The sequence below is a fragment of the Rhipicephalus microplus genome, chromosome X (genome assembly GCF_043290135.1).
Source record: "Rhipicephalus microplus isolate Deutch F79 chromosome X, USDA_Rmic, whole genome shotgun sequence".
NCBI classification, from domain to species: Eukaryota; Metazoa; Arthropoda; class Arachnida; order Ixodida; family Ixodidae; genus Rhipicephalus; species Rhipicephalus microplus.
In genome coordinates, this window is record NC_134710.1 from 466,208,423 (window position 1) to 466,225,551 (window position 17,129).

General features: G+C 44.5%; 1 protein-coding gene across 4 annotated transcripts in view; it reads left to right on the forward strand.

Annotated features, from left to right (window-relative positions):
• The window catches only part of LOC119160832 (uncharacterized), a 221,062-nt gene extending 204,242 nt beyond the window's left edge, over nt 1–16,820 (forward strand). For all 4 annotated transcript variants that reach the window (XM_075880728.1, XM_075880729.1, XM_075880731.1 and 1 more), the window contains 4 exons: nt 404–566; nt 8,059–8,514; nt 11,190–11,382; nt 12,934–16,820. In XM_075880728.1, coding sequence (XP_075736843.1) covers nt 404–566; nt 8,059–8,514; nt 11,190–11,382; nt 12,934–13,089 — 968 coding nt within the window. In that variant the 3' untranslated portion in view covers nt 13,090–16,820. The remainder of the gene's footprint in view (nt 1–403; nt 567–8,058; nt 8,515–11,189; nt 11,383–12,933) is intronic.
• The last annotated feature ends 309 nt before the right edge of the window (nt 16,821–17,129 follow it).

Below are 17,129 nucleotides of genomic sequence, written 5' to 3' on the forward strand. Positions count from 1 at the left end.
ATCACGTGTTTTCAAGTCGCTGCGTTCAGCGTACACGTTTCACTCTTTTAACGTTTCAAAGTGGGCCTCTTGCGTGTTGCCTAATTTGGAAACGTTCGCACGTTTTTCTATTCGTCTTAATTTTTTCGGCTTATGTAATTTGAAACTGGCTTCTGTGAACGTGCTTAGAGGCATGGTAGAGGGAGATTTCACCGTGGTTCTGCAATTTCCTTCTAGCTTGCCTGTAGCGAGGCACGACAGTCATACACTCCCTGTCATCCCTATTGCTGAAATTACTCGAAACGGGATCGGCGCCTATGCTGTCTCTTCGCGATAATCACCGGATACGCGTTTGAAGTTAATTGCGCACATATTGGACGCGGCGAGGGTCGGAAGCGTTGGTAGACACTTGACCTTACCGCAGGCCCAGCGAAGGTGGTCCAAGGCGGTGTGGAATACGCCGTGGTGACGCGCAAGCCATCGTACCAACATGCGGCACTCTCTCCAATACCGCGCATCACCAGCACACCGTGCGTCATGGACGACTCCGAGCCACCGCTTCCACCGCGCAAGTCCATGCACAAAAGGTGAGAGACTCGATTAAGGTCACCTTAGATTTCCGTGACGCGCTCTGCTTAGCGGTGTGAAAATTTTTACCGACTATAAAAATTCCGAATATTTTAAGAACACGGACTCGCAATTCGCAACGCGCAGTCGCACTTAACTGCTAATTGTGGGAGCGCTTACTTCTTTATTATAATTGTGACGTGCGCATTCAGCGCGAGTTTTATTTCTACAGGTGTGTGCATGACGTATCGCAGTGCGAATTCCCTATTATTTTTGGGTGGTCTATCACTGGTATGCCTTTAATTATTCGGGAATAGTGTTTTGCTGAGTCATGTTTGTTCGTCCATTTTCTTGTCGCAAACAGCGCAACCTTAGCATGAGGCTAGGAAGATGTGAGTATTGTTTAGTTAATATGGGTTGCTGTTTCGTGCGTGATATGGTGACACAGGAAAACACGAGGGTCCTATCTCTCGTATTTTCTAGCGTCCCGGTTTCGGTAATATTAGTCGCTATCTACATTGTATACTATTCTAATCGTGTAATAGAGAGATTGAATGTTTGAGCGTACCTACTTATTTAACATCGTAAAACGAGCGTCACTTGCGAAAGATAAACATACAAGGTGAAAACAGTGTTCTAGTTCAGTTTGCGCGGTATCGCTTGGTACCAGCTTTTTGGAAAGCTGCCTGTGTACCGAATGTCGAGTTCTTACAGCCTTTAGGCAGACGCTTTCACCAAGTTTTTGCTTCACTGCTCCAATATTAACATTTACTCTAAGTTTAAATGGAGTTAGCGGAGCTTCCTAAGTACAAAACCGGATATTGCGTTTCTTCTAGTATCAGGTAACTTAAAATTTCTATCAATACAAGCAGTCACGGGTGATGTGTAAAAATTTTTTACGATTGATTGTAGAAACGCGATGCGCGCTTCGGGAACAACACATTGTCGAACGCAGGATTACCGCTCCAAATGAGTTTTGTTGGGTTATGTTTAGCCGTAGGAAACGTACGTGTCAGAGGATTTCGTGTCAAGTGTGAATGAACCAGTTTTTGCCCGACTGTCGCGTCTGAGTGTAGTAACAAAGAGAAGACTACGACTGGCTACTTCGGAAACCATGTCATCTCTCCTACGCTCTCCAAGTGGACACTTGTTCGCAGTTAATAGAGAGTTATAGTATACCGGGCTTACCGGGTGTACCGTGATACCGGAATCAAAGTGCGCATGCGCAGATACGTACGTCACCCGTACTGCTTCCCGTACGCGTGGTATTTTTTCAGATTTCACGTTGCCGTGGTAGCGTAGGTGTACGTAAACATGGCGGCGTCCTCGGACGCCCGCTTCGAAGTGATTTTGGCGTAGTTGTTGAGATTCACCTTGTTCGCAGCAAACGACTGTTTAAAGTGGCTTCGCTTACCTTCAGTTAGCTTTGATGACCGAGTATAACGGATAAGATGGCGTAATTTTTTAGATAGCTTCCCTTTTTGAACTCATCTAGGTCTAACTACAAGATCGATGTAAACAAATCGGCAACGTAGATGTTTTTGCGTTTGGTGCGTGGTTCATATTTATTTACTTTTATTAATACTAAAATACACTTCTAACAATGCTTCGCGCGGTGGTATACAGGCAAGCATTCTCGTTTTCTTTTCATTTTCACTGCTTAACTTATTAACCATCTAATAGGCGGTGTCACCATCCCAGCTGGGGCACGTAAACCACGTAAACGCTATCCCGCTAAACCAGAAGACGCTGCCCACAACGAACGTTTGCTGCACGGTAACGTCATTCCCTTAACCTACGCTATCACGGTAGCGCTAAAGTATAACTGTTGAATATTTATAAGCGGAGCCATTTCGTGAGAGTACCGCAAGATCTGCGTGTTCATATGTGTCCAAACCATGAGCAAATATCCGAGCCGAGTTCATATCCAAACCACGAGCATTTATATGCGTGAAATCTTTTCGAACCTGCTATGCACCCCACTACGTGGTCTTAAGAGAATACGCACAGTAACGTTTGTGCCTACCGTAATGGGTGGCCGGCTTTAACGCATGAGGTAGTCGTCAGAATTTCGTGTTCTGACGTCCAATGGCAATGTCTGCTTGTACCACGCAATATTACTGCGATAATACATCTGTTACCGTGAAGTGGCAGGACGCGTGTGTTTGTAAAGCATGAACATTATTTTCACCACATTTTCAAGCATAGGAAGTTAATTTTTTTTCAGCTGTGTCCAACCACGCGCATGACTGTGAGGTAGAACATGTGCCTGACATGCAAACAACCTGGGTGCGATCCTCACTCGGACAAGGAAATTTTCATTATTTTTACAAGATAATTGTTTGATCACAATCAACGAATGCCCACACCGACGCCGGAATGACTGCGAAACGAGCACTTCAACGCGACAGCGCTGAAACGGAATGCTGTGCCTTTAGAAGAAGCTTTACTTGTGCGTGAAGCACAAGCATGTTTGGTGCCGTTGTCTTGCTGCGTAGTGAAGCCGATGCTGCTTCGTTTTCCCCTGGCGATAATTGTACATGTTTTCATACGTAACTATACCCTGGCTCGGCTGTTTTGAGGCTTTTTTTTGCCAGTGGAGGCTATAACCGCTGTGGTATTGTGCTGCTACGCGCGAGGATGCGGGAACGATTCCCTCGATTACATTTGCGTGGAAGCGAAACTAAGGGAAAAAAAAGAACATCCTACAGGCTACATTGGAGGTGCATGTGAAAGACCGTGCTTATGACTCTCAAAATCTCGCTTTTTGTTTTTTTTTAATGGGCCGGCTTCTGTACTCGCTTCCCCATTTTGTACTGATTCGTCGTTCAGTCAGTTCTATAAGCAGTGAGTTGTTTTACATTTTGAAAATGAACATCTTTTTCCCGTCTTTTTCTGTGACTATCGTTAACATAACATAGTGGACATCACACGCAGTTCGTAAACGTTTTCTTGTTGGTTTTAACACGTGAAGCTAAAAATACCGAATTTTTAGTACTGGCGTACCAAACCAGGGTGATAACGAGACGCGCCGTAGCGGCGCACTCAGTATTTGTTTTGACCACTTGAGGCAATTCGACGCGGCCCTGATATAAATATGAGGTCCTTTACCTGGTTTTTGCATTTTGTTTATTTTGAAGTGCGGCAGCCGTTGCCTAGAATCGAAGCCGCGTCTGACCTTGAACTTAGAGGCCTGCTCGTAACACCTCGGGCTGCACGTTCTCTCCAGCTGCAAGCATTGCGAACTTTTGAGCTCGATAAGAATATATATCTGGGTTTTAACGTCCCAAGCCCACCATATGATTATGAGAGACGTCGTAGTGGAGGGCTTCGGAAATTGGGACCACCTAGAGTTTTTTAACGTGAACTCAAATCTGAGCACACGCGCCTACAGCATTTCCGCCTCCAACGGAAATGCAGCCGCCGCAGCCGGAATTCGATCCTGCGACCTGCGGGTCAGCAGCCGAGTACCTTAGCCACTAGACCACCGCGGTAGAGCAGCTCGATAAGAAGAAAGTAATGATAACGAGAATAATTTCCAACTGAGATACAGACTCCGTCCTAACAACCCCCGGCCAGGTGCGATATCCGTTGAAACATATTTTTTAAGACAAGCATCTGCCGCACCAAAAGCCAATAAAAACCCAGGAGGGTCCGAGAACACCCTATCGCTCTGCGGGTTGTTGGTCAGTGGTTGTGTGCACGTGTTGCTTATCGCCTTTCAGTCCATTCAGAAGTTCTGATGCGAAGATAGCATACGCCTCGGTCTGTGTGCTCGTAGTTCTCTTTGACGTGGCTGAACAAGAAGGCAATAGGGGATCGCTTGTCCTAGCCTGAGCAGGCCTAGATCAACACATGCGGACAGTAATAAACTATATATCCTTTAATGTGACACGACTTTCAGTAGACCGCAGTTAACATGATCGCCGAGAGTGTACGCGCAACTTCCTGCTTTTTTTTCTGCATTAAATAGGAGGGTTAGCCGCCACTATTTACCACCAGCTGCATGTTTGTTCTTATAGAATAAAAAAGCGTAAAAAATCACCGCCATATCTACAAAATGAAGCCCCACTGCGGTGGTCTAGTGGCTAAGGTACTCGGCTGGTGACCCGCAGGTCGCGGGATTGAATCCCGGCTGCGGTGGCTGCATTTTCGATGGAGGCGGAAATGTTGTGGGCCCGTGTGCTCAAATTTAGGTGCACGTTAAAGAACCCCAGGTGGTCCAAATTTCCGGAACCCTGAACTACGGCGTCTCTCATAATCCTACGGTGATTTTGGGACGTTAAACCCCACATATCAATCAAATCTATCTACAAAATGAATGATGTTAGAGGAGCTTGATCTGAGGTGCACGGGGCGTTTCTTGGCAGGACCATTTCTGTAGATAGCCCCGCATTTCTGTAGATTGCTACGTCAATGCACTGCGTGCATTATCATCATTCTAGAAAATTATTTTTTTCGCTCGTGCAAGCTTGTGCCACTTTGCGAAACTGTTGGCAGTTGTGGACTCTGCTAGGGTGCCTACTTCAATTACAGTTGTGGCATCCTTATATGCTGCGCGTCTGTAAAGCAATGCGCAGCGCACACTTACGTTGTTCTACTTTTTGTCCATGCTGAGGAATTATGGCCGAGTCTTTATTATGGGTTGACAAACTTCAACCACCCACTATTTGCGAAATTCACTCAGTCGGACAACTGGTGCGATTGTGCGCTTCTGCCATGCAGTATACTTGCGTTAACGTGACAACTTTGGTGACATGCCGACTTTATTGGCTTCTCATTTTGCGAAGCAGTGGCAAGCGCCGGCTTGACACTGTAGTTCAATACTTTGATGCCACGGATAATGCCCAGGTTCGATAGCAGTGCGAATCCAAAGCCCCTTCTTTTTTATTGCGATAGCAGTTATATGGACATTCTCGGCTGTATTTTGCCGTCGGCGTCCGCGTCGATGTGGCCGTCGCCGTCATACACAGTATATGTACAGGTATCTATATAATAAAATCGCAAGAAAGAAATCCAGGAAAAGGCTCCGGCGCGCGGAATCGAACGTGGAACCTCTGAAACATCACTACGTGGCGTTAGCCACTGAGCTGCGGAGCAGCACGTCCTTTAACGTTCAAACGGCAAGCTATTATTTCACCTAATGCTGGTGACGGGAATCTCGGGGGGAGGGGAAGGGGAGGAACTATCTTGTTTTCAGCATTACCAGCAAGATGACACAATGAGCGCGCGGTGGCGCGCGTACTCATCTCCCACGCGTAATTTGCCCCGCGGATAGGAGGGGGTGGACGCAAAGCTCCTGGACGCTCACTCGCGCGCCCTAATCTCGTGGTGGGGAGGATCGTACGTCTTTGCTGGCTGGCTTTTGCTGGAACGACTAGGTTGTAGTTGCCAGGCGCACAAAGGTCACTGCAATCGTTGCACAGTGTTCGTTTGCGAAAAGAGTGCGCTTTGCAGACACCACGAAGTAACAACTGAGACGCTTATTCGCGTTCATCTGAACCTGTGAGTATGTTTCGTGCGTTATTTGTGCGTGAGAAACGTAAGGCACGTTTTGATCTGATTGCCAATCTGTGCGTGACCTTCCAATTTGTTGCGATCGCGTTTATTGCTTCGCCTTTGTGGCAATACTCTGCCTTTTTTTCCCCTATCATCAATCGGGACTGCTTGGGGCAGCTTTCGTGAGCCCCCCTCTCTGCCTCCCCGTTTCCATATGAAGTACTATGCTTAGCTTTTACTAAAGGAGCGGCAACTGGCAACTACCGCACTTCTGCAGCTCGACAGATAACTGTAACTGAAACAACGCCAGCAACATAAGTTGCAATAAAAAAAAAAGTAACCCCCTCGACGCGCGTGACAGGAACTGCATTTGCAGTGCTTACCACCGCATCCTGTCCTTCACTTTGTTGGTGTTATCGGCCTTGCTGAAAGAGGGGGCTGCACCGCAAGATATTGCGCTTAACGTGTGTTATTGGCAATCGAATCTTTTGAAAGCTTGGCTAGAATCAGCAAGACTTTGGAGCCTCAGCGAGAATCAGCGAGAATTTGGAGCCACAGCATGTGCACGCTGAATATAGCGAGTTCGCTTCAGTGGAACCCTGCGACGGGGCCTGTGTCTCAAAGCGGTATAGCCGGTTTTTGCCACAATCAAATGAAAAATAAGTTGTGTTCTCGCATAACGCGAAATTGTGATTCCATAGCTTATTACGATGCGCAACACGCATTTATCGAATTTTGTACTGCTGGTTATGTACTAAACGCGATAAAAATTGCATGTAGTAGAGTTTGGGCAGTAAACGCAGGGCTCGTGATTTTGTAAATAAAGCTGTTCTGTTTGTGCTTTAAACCCTCCACACACCACACACGCGCACACATACACGCGCACGGATACAGAATTGTAACTATCATGTTGACAGTCCATAAGTCTGGACTTGTGAATCGAAACACAAAAGGATTGAACAGTACTATCCGCCAGGCAACCATCGAACTTTAAAGAAGGAAGCCGATATATCGTATTGCTGTTCGCAGCCATCACCGTTAACCACTATAACCTTAGTAGTACCTATTGCAGTTTGGCAAGTAATCATGAGAAAGCTAGCTCCGCTGAAACTGTTGTGGAAACGAAACAAGGGGCGAAAAAAAAGTTTCTTTTATGTGAAACCTGTTTCAATAGACAATGCAGGTGTTCAGAAAGAGACTCCGGCTCGCGGAATCGAACTTGCGTTCTATGCATCGTGAGTGCGAGGCGTTAACCACTGAGCCACCGAGGAGCACGTCGTGCAGTGTTCAAGCGGCACGCTATTTATATCTACCACTCACCGCTGCTGACAAGCATCTGGAGGGTGGGGGGGGGGTATTATCGTGCTTTCAGCAGTGCTAGCAAGATGGCGCAATATACGTGCATTGCCTGATCATGTGGCGGGGCGCGCTCTAATCTCCCACGCATACTTTTTTGCCCCGCTTAGAGGAGGGGAGTGATGCTCCCTGGGGCGCCCTTATCTCACGGTGGGTAGGGGGGGAGAAGATCGTACGTTTTGGCTGGCGTCGGGCTTTTGTTGGCCTCGTGCGTTGGCTGGAACGATTCTGTTGTAGTTACCGGGTGCACAAAGGTCACTACAATTATTGCAGTCTCTGTTTGCGAAAAGCGTGGGCTTTCAGACACAGCTAAGTTAAAACTAAGACGCTTATTCGCGTGCATCTGTACCTGTGAGTATGTTTCGTGCGTCTTTCGGGCAGGAGAAACGTGGGGCGTCTTTAGATGGGCTTTCCATTTTGCTCGCGACCTTCCAATCTGTTGCTGTCGCGTTCAGTGCTTTGCCTTTGCGGCAAAGCTGTGACTTTTTTATTCAGCTGAAAACGATGCGGTGTCACGAGGTGCTTTATATTTGGATCTACAGTGCTATCTTAACACCGGTGCATGAAGCTACTTAACTCGCCGTCTCTCTGGAGCGGCGTGCAATTAGTTGACAGTGATTATGTGCCTCTTCCCTCACTGTCTGATTCGTGCTGCAGCGACTACGGTCTGTACTGCGGCCCAGCGTCTTCGATTAGCTCGCTGAACGGAGGCGCAGCCACACCGAACGGCTCTACGCCGCACAGCCGCTCGTCATCGCATGGTGACTCGTCGTCACGCAGCTTGTCGTCGCGCGGCTCTACGCCGCGGCTTCTCGACCGGGTTCAAGGCATAGGGCGCAGTGCCAGGTCGGCGCTGCTGCGTGCCTTCAGCACCGAGCGCATCTACCGTCCGCAAAAGACCGAGACGGCCGCGGTTGCCAGAGACCGCCGGCGAGAGTTCCTGGACTCTAACCTCGGAGTCAACCAGGCGACGCCTCTGGCGTCTCCTTCACCCTCGCCTTCGACGTCATCCTCGGCGTCTTTGATGTTGGGTCTCAAGGCACGCATGAGCTTTCGCAAGAGCAAGCGACGACCCCGCGAGGAGCCCACCGGTATCGAGATCAACGCAGACAGGTATTTTGGGCTCGCAGCATGCATAATAATGTCTGCAATCGTTTGCTATTCTGTTAATAGATGAATATTTGACAAAAGTGGCGCAGGACTGCGTTCGTAACCAAAAAGTAAAACTTGTTGCAGCTACAGCCTATTAGCGAAATCTTTCAACGACATTAGTACATTGGCCAGCAGAGAGCTTGTAACATTATTGTGATCGACTCCAGTCTTATTGCTTCTATGTCGTCGGTTCATGCATGTGCAATAAACCTAAATTCGGCAGAATGAGGCCTGACGCGTACAGGATGAACAACTTAAAGGCTTGTTGCTCGAAACACTATTGTGTTTATATATCTGTGTTGCAACTTGCCAATATGTAGGCCATTTAATCTGTATTTTGACTCGGAAGGACATGCGTTGATTCAGGACCCGCGAAATAAAGGTATTAAAGGTGCAAGCGTCCGATCAAAAAAAAATTTTCTTTTAAAATGGCGATATTCCATGCATCATTGAAAGCAAAGCTGTTCATGAACTTTGCATCGAAGAACTCAACTGAAACGGTACTCTAATTCGTAAGAAGGCTCATCAGGAATGGCTGTACTGGTCATATATTTACCCTAAAGAATGTGTGACAATACGGGCTCAGAGACCATAGATTAAAATTTTGTGGGTTTTTTGCTGCCACAGTAACTTAATCTGCACTACAAGTAAAATACAGAAAGATATACCATTAGGTGGCAGTGTGTGTTATTTTTCAAACTGCAATACCACAAATAGGACATAAGAAATGTAGTTTTTAATATTCTTGCTAGGGGATGAAAATCCGATGCATAGCTTCACATAGAGGGACAGAATGAACAGATACCATGATATAGCAAACTTTCGTCAAGTCCAGCGGTGTTTATTCACCCCCCAAATTTAAACTAGGCAGAGCCCAATTGGTAGATTGTAGGTTGTTATAAACGAAGACCTACGCAACCCCTTTCGTTTCAACATGATCTGTCCAGGCATATATTCAGAAGATATTTGCATATTATGCAGTTGGACTCCCACATCCATAAGTAGATACTCTGGGTGATGGGCAGTCTCCACAGAGGAAGCTGTGGAGCAATAGATGCTACTCAAGCCAAACCTTCAACATCAACTAAAGGTACACCCGTGAGGCCATGAGAAGATAGGGCCTAGTCCTAGGCCATCTCTGAAGAGGGGCGGCCTGTTGGACTAGGCCACGCATTGACGCAAATTGCCACCATTGACATAAATCACACACTCAAAAGTAGAGGCTTCAGGTTCATTCCCTCTCATCACATTGCGCACTGCTGGGCTGGCATCAGAGCTTCTTAGTGATTGGATGCCCTCTGTCGCCCCGTTCATGTGAGGACGCCTAAAGAAGCAACGTGAGAAAGTGCCTTAAAAATGCTAAACTTTTCAATGTTTGCTGCGTGAGCGAAGCTAAACTTCGACACATAGCTTTTCAGCTCTCCATTTTAGTTAATTATTTATTTGTTTCACAATACATGATTGCAGTGGTGAGGGAGACAAAAAGCAACATTATGAGTCACCTGACTCTGCTTCTAGAATGACACCGTATATTCTTCACACAGAGCAACTGAAGTGGCAAAATAAAAAAAACACATGAGAACACATTCACATGGTGGAGAATGGGGGGAAAGCTTATACAAAATATAAATTACAACAAGGCTTCCAAAATGGGTTAAATTGCATGCATGTATCATTGCAACACAAATACAGAAATGAGATAGAGGGCAATAGTGGTGCAGACACCAGTGTTCCATAAAGGAGCATAAACACAGGTTTTCGTACTTCAATAGTCAGAAGAGTCAGTACATATATAACACTTTATGCATACAAACATGAGAAAGTGAACTCAAGCCTTCACTAACTATATGTGCTCTAAGTACATCTTCGACTTTTTTCTGTAAGATGAAATGGGAGAAGCGTGCATTATCAAAGTTAGTACTTAAGGATGACTGTTTAGTAGATTAAGGATTTGCCATTTTAAAAGTTGCTGACCATTGGTAGTTCTAGCTCTTGGTTTCAAAATGGTGGGATGTCTAAAGTTGTAGTTTCGAGCGTTATTAGTGTAGGTAGTGAGAAATTGCCGAGAGTAATTTCTCTATTTGAAAAGTATGAACTCCGAGAGTCTCTGGTTGTAAATCTCACAAATGCAAAGAATGTGCTCGGATGAAAAATGCTAAGATAAGTGTTCGGGGCATGATAAGTTACGAATGACACGAAGAGCTTTTTTTGGATTAGATACAAGTTATCCAGATTATGCAGTGATGTAACTCCACAAACAAGAATAAAATAGTGCAAGTGGTAATGAGCGAAAAAAAGTATAATTGGCATTTTCATGAATTTGGTACCGAGGTCCAACATCTGTTTGAGATACATACTGATTTGGCTATGTTCCTTACAAGAAATTGTGCGTGTGGTGTCTGTCCATCGTGAGTTATCATGCTATTGTACGTCAATAAATTTATATTGAGAGAGAATTGTTTTAGTACCTGCATCTTAAATAACAGCAGAGGGGATGAATGAACTGGTTTATTAATGGCATGAAGATGCCCGAGCTTTTTGTGATGACTGTAAAATTCATCTAAATATGTGCTTTACCAGACTTATTTTCAACTGAATGTTTATCTGTAAACAAGTTGTGTGTTGTGTATGTGCAGCGACCCTCTCTGGACCGGTGCTCAGCCGAAACACGTGAGCGCTCAGCTGCTGCAGCAGAACCTCGACGGCACGCAGGTTGTCGAGCTGCGCCGGCCGCCCGGGCGCTCCTTCGGCTTCTTTCTGGCCAGAGGACGAGTGCACACCCACCATGGCGTTTTCGTCTCCCGCATGCCTGATGTCTTGACGCAGCAGGTGAGCTATTGACCAGTGATCGAGGAACATGGCTGTCGGCAGGAGAGAAGGTGCAAAGGGACTGGCTTGCTCTACCCCTTCATTTTCTACAGGATATATTCTGTAGAGATCGTCTTATCAGAATTTAGAGCAACTTGGTGTTCGTTTTGTGCAACTAAAGTAATGCTCCCAATTAGGTAATGATGTCTGGCTGTCTGAGTCTGACGAACTGCCTTGGCGTCATTGCGACTTGGTGTTCGTTTCGTGCAACTAAAGTAATGTTCCTAATTACGTAATGATGTCTGGCTGTCTGAGTCTGACGAACTGCCTTGGCGTCATTGCGACTGCCATATAGACTATTTGAAACACACGCAAAAAGTCTGACATTTATTTAGGTCCGCCTCTTCGAGATTTTCGCTAACCAATTCACATTTTGGCGATGCTATTCACTCTTGCCAGACGATGAAGGGCTCTGCTGGATATCGAGTAGCTACTACTCTCTTGTGTCCTAGCATTTCTGTTGGGCTGTTGTAATGCATTAGCCTAACTTGCTTTAAAATCAGCTGGCAGAATAAGTAAGTTTGTAGAAATTTATCTTCACTGCCTTGTTAACACATTCTACGCATCCTTAATTTTAATTGTCAGAAAATGCTGCCAATCGATAGTAGAGGCCCCCAAAAGCACGCGAGTCAAATAATACAGCGCAACATAGGGCCTGGAATTCACAATTAATTCTTAGTGAGCTAAAAGTTCTTTCCTCTTTTCTCAACAAATGACACAAGAAGCTTGAAAAACACTTGTCACAGCTGTTCTAACAACCATTGGCTTATTTGAACATGGTGCGCTCGGTTGTTACAGAGACCGCTGCGGGAGGCCACTGCTTGTTCATGCGAACGCGCGATCACTTTGAAAAAGTGTATTCTAAGAAAAAAAGTACTCAAAGTCGCGAAGCACACGTGGCATATTTTCTTTGCTCGTTCTATTCCTCCCTGCTTAGCTTCCAGCACTCTCGTCGGGATGAAAAAAGAGAAGATGCGATTCTAGAATGTGACAGATCTTTTTTAACACCCTACATACTGGACCGATTCTAAAAGTTTTTCTCGCTTTAAAGTCATTAGGCAATAAGCTCTTTTAGCGAATCCATTGCATGGCTACGAAAAAAAAGTTGCAGGGCCTGTTGAACATTTCCATTTGTGAGAAATAGCCTGAATTGCAGGCTGCATCCCAGCACTACACATTAATACCAAACTCGCATGAGCTTCATTGTAATTCAATCCACGAAAAACATCACAAGACAAGCAACAGCAGGCAGCCAGTCAGCCAAATATATGTAAATAAATGAAATGGGAAATTGTTTTTGGGTGAACTTTGGTATAGGCGTGATATCATCATCATATAGGGAGAGATGGTGACACTGTTTATATAATCTATAAGGGGTTCAGCCAGCATGTGCTTGTACGGAAGTGGGCACATGACAGTTGTACAAAACAAAAATGGCAGGTCTGGTTGGTGAAACTAATAGAGTGCAAATGAAATCGCATTGTGTCATATCTCAGTGTATCTCTATTCCAGCTGTTGCAAGGGCTTCTTGACATCGGTGATGAGATACTCGAGGTCAACGGCACCGATGTTCGTGATGCGGACATTATGACGGTGAACTCGCTGATGACTAACCAAAACACACTGCTTCTCACCGTGCTGCCTTACATCTGCCGAAAAGACATTTGATGCGAGACGGGCTGCGACTGATCCATCAAACAGAGGCTCTACACTGTCACATGACACTACAGCTGACCTTATGCAGTGAAGAAGTTCGCCATCTGCGGTATTAGTATTCGGGCATGCTTTTTGAAAGGTACAGCTGTGGCTACATCTGTCTAGAGCATGCGCGCAGCCAGTTTTCGCTCTGCGGGGCGACGCCTTGCGGCAGTTTTGGCTTCGGACACTGCGTGTTAGGAGCATGTGTCACCTAGTAGTCAGGCTGATCACGTCACAGCTCGAAACTGCCTCCAGGCGCCGCCCTGCAGAGCGAAAATCGGCTGCTCGCGCGCTCTTCAAAGACGTGGCCGGGGCTGAACAAAGGGGTCGAAGTTTGGTACCAAGGTCCCGCATCTGTTTGAGATACATACTGATTTGGCTGAAGGGAACATTAGAGCTCGTGGCAGCCGCTCGGTGCTATTGCCGGCAAGGGGCTTTAACGAGTTCCGCACAGGCTCAGTAAGCAGTGTTCTCGCATTTCGTGGATTGTTCAGCTTGCGAAGATTTGACGTGTGGCAGCACACGATATCAGATGACGAAACAGCTGCCCCTTCACTGAGCTCATTGCACCTACGCTAAACTCGTTGCAGCTGCTCGCTGGTGGTGGTGCCGAGCGGCCATCACGTGCTCCGATGTTTTCTTGACAGTGGACTCTTGTGTACATGCAGGGTCATACTGACACTCTGGATGTGGCTGTGAAACTTTTTCCTCAACTCCTGGCAATGTTATTGCACGGATAATATACATTCCATTTTTTCTGCCATCTGCCTTCTGTAAATCACTTCTTTCATTAACCTGGCCTATCCTGTGAACATGTGTTATGAAGGCATGTCCTATGCAAAATGTTTTGCTTTATATATTCAAAACATGTACGTCATCACTGTTCTCAATGTTTTAGGCCTTGTTTTTTCAGTTGTACAGCACATGTTCACCTTAGAACATGATATTTTATAAACACCTTTACAGTATTGTACAATTATCTCTGAGAAAGTTTATGTGTCAAAGTAGTTATCACAAGTGCCTTATTGTTCTATCGTGTTATTGAATATTATTCAGCTGTTTAATTACATCTCTAAGTGTTTTCATGTTGTATAAAGTATATTTATTGCATGTTTACACTGAGAACATATCTCGTGAATGTTGTGAACATAGCATTATCGATGCAATGCAAAATAATGACAATCTTACACCACCTGCTTATCCTTGAAATCATGAGCATTTGTCAAAACTTACCTAGTGACAATACTGTTGTGGAAATGAAAATAGTGTTTTATCATTTAACTGTCCCCTTGAAAAGAAAACTGACGTAATTGGTTTCCACGCCACATGCCTGAAATTGTTACCTGTTAATCTAGAAGTTCTGAAATCTACGAATAAGACGAGAACGCAAAATTTCTTTTTTTTGACAAGCACTTGAATTTTTTTTAGTTGAGAGGGTTGCGCTTATAAGGGAACACAACTCAATATAGAAATGGAGGTTCACTTTTTCAGGTTGACAGTGCATGAAAAATGTGCAGAAATGAGTACCTTAACTCAGAATGCTGAATATGATTGGAACCCAGGAAAGCATTTATAGTCTAGCTTTTGTTATTTCCTGATTGTGGAAAAACACTGGGAATGAAATAAAAGCGAGATCAGTCAACGCAACCAGCCTGAGGCTATGGTTGGCCTTGAAGCTTTAATTTTTTTTTGTCTTTCTTGAAAAACATACGGCTTGAAAGAATGGCAGTAAATATATTTCCAAGGTTTTCTGTAACATGATTCTACATGCACTCTTTTAGTGTAGTTTTTGTGGTCTATGGGTCAGCTTGGTCCTATGTCATGTTTCACGCATACAATTGAAGTTTGTTCTACACTTCATTATATTGGCTCCTGCAATGCAGACACTCTTGTAGGCATACAAGACCAGCTTCTGCACCAGCAAAAGCAGTCAATAACAGTTTTTTGTGACTACACTGCTTGTTAAGCAGTGGAGACAACTGTGTGAGCTATAGAGATCACTTACCTCGAATAATGTGTAGAAAGTGCAAATTCTCACATAAAGATCAATGTGGGATTGTAAAGGCTGTAAATGAAGTTGTCTCTACATATACTGTGACATAAAACTCGTGTGCTTTTCATCTCTATTTACTAACTTCTGCTAATTTTTTTATGTGATCATGGCATAGCTCTTTATCGAAGTGAAATTATTGTGATGTAAAATATAGACCAGATAATATTTCAAGCAACGATCCACAAGTTGGAAGTGTGAACATTATGAAGGTCAGCACAATTGTACCATTGCAATGTATGTGATCAAACATCGAAAAATGCACTAGTTTTTCTGCACCATTTCTGTGCCACATTAAACAGAGTGAGTTTACGTTCATGTTGACCATGTGTGATAGTGCGCATGTGGTATCATTGAACATCGTTTCATTTTTTATGCACTCTTTATGCTAATTGTTACAGTAATAAAATAAACGGTATGATGAGGGCATGACTGAAAATTTCAGGCATTTGCATTGAAAAGTGGTCCTTTTCTAGCACAGCAGTTCACTGTTGTAGAATAAGCTGCTGTTTTTGTGACTGTAAGCAGTGGAGTAAATAACTCCCATGTACCCTCAGTGTGCAAAATTTGTTCATGACTGAAAGGACATGTGCTGTGTCGGGGCTCTACTATTAGTTTTGTGTGCAACTATCAGTGCTTTAAGATGCTAATGAAGAATTGCTGCTGATTATTTCTGGTCTTTTAAATGTCAGCCAAAGCTATATGCACAAGACTCAATTCACTTTATCACTCTAAGAGTGGAATTTAATACGAACACACACTGTTTCATCTGACACCACGTGTTTACAGAAAAGTTGAGAATGGCATATTGTGTTGTGTGCCCGCTGGGAAATGTTCAGGGGCATGTGCTTAAATAAGGTTAGGTCACTGGTACTTTCACTTCATTGTCAGCTCATACAGCCACTGCTGTGTCTGATGAACTATTTGGCAACGAGTTGTTACTCATTTGTTTTACCAACTTGGAAAGCGCAGACATTTTCTTGGTGTTGTGTGCATTTTCTGGCTTACAGGATGTTCACAGGAGATCTGGACAGACGTGTGTAACAGCGACTGTCCTCTGTACAATTTTTTTCTTAAAGGCGCGTAGTTTTGAACCAGCGGGTACAGGTTGGTGCTGTATGTTGACAGGCTTAGTAGCATTGCTTGTGTGAAATAAAGGCTAATAATTTGTCAAAGTTTTAAAGAATTTGTCCAAAAACAGCACTTTACATAACATCCTTCTTAAGGAAGTTTTCTTCCTGGCAAGTCTGTAAGGCTCGTAAAATCAATGGAACGAAGAGTTTAACCGGAAAAAAATGGTACATTATTGTGACCAATGCAGCTGAAGGGATAGTCCGAATCGTAAGTGTAAAGGCTAAGTAGAATGTCCTAGGTGATGTGTTTATCTTTGGGATTGTGAACCCTGTGTGCCTTTTAAATGTGAAGCCATACAGTTGAGCAAGACAGTATGAAATTGCTATGCGTTTGATGTGTCTTGTTTGTGTTGTCATAAGCGTACAACCACTGTTGTGCAGCTAGATTAACTTATCTGATGGACTGACACTGACAGGTCAATACAGTGTGTTTGAATGCACTCTGCAATATTAACGGATTTTATACCTAATACATAAAATTTAATCTCCCAATAATAAAGTACTCTTCTTTAGCAAAAGACCTGGGTCATGTGTTATTCATAACACAGTATAAGACAAAGATGGAGCCTTGAAAGTAGTGCAGATTGATAAGCAAGGAATATCTGTGAAGCAGACTTTTAACAGCAAGGCTTTTGAGCATGTCATAATTTGTCTCTGAAACTGAAATCGTAATGAACCGGCACTTTGTCTTGGCATGTTCATTTTCTGTATTTTTTCCACTGGTTTTCACCTTGTTCAAAGCACTCTTTCTTTTGGCGTGTTCCAATTCGCTCCCCGAATACAGATTTCCCCAGTGTGGCTTGTAATAACACCGCTGCACCAGAGAA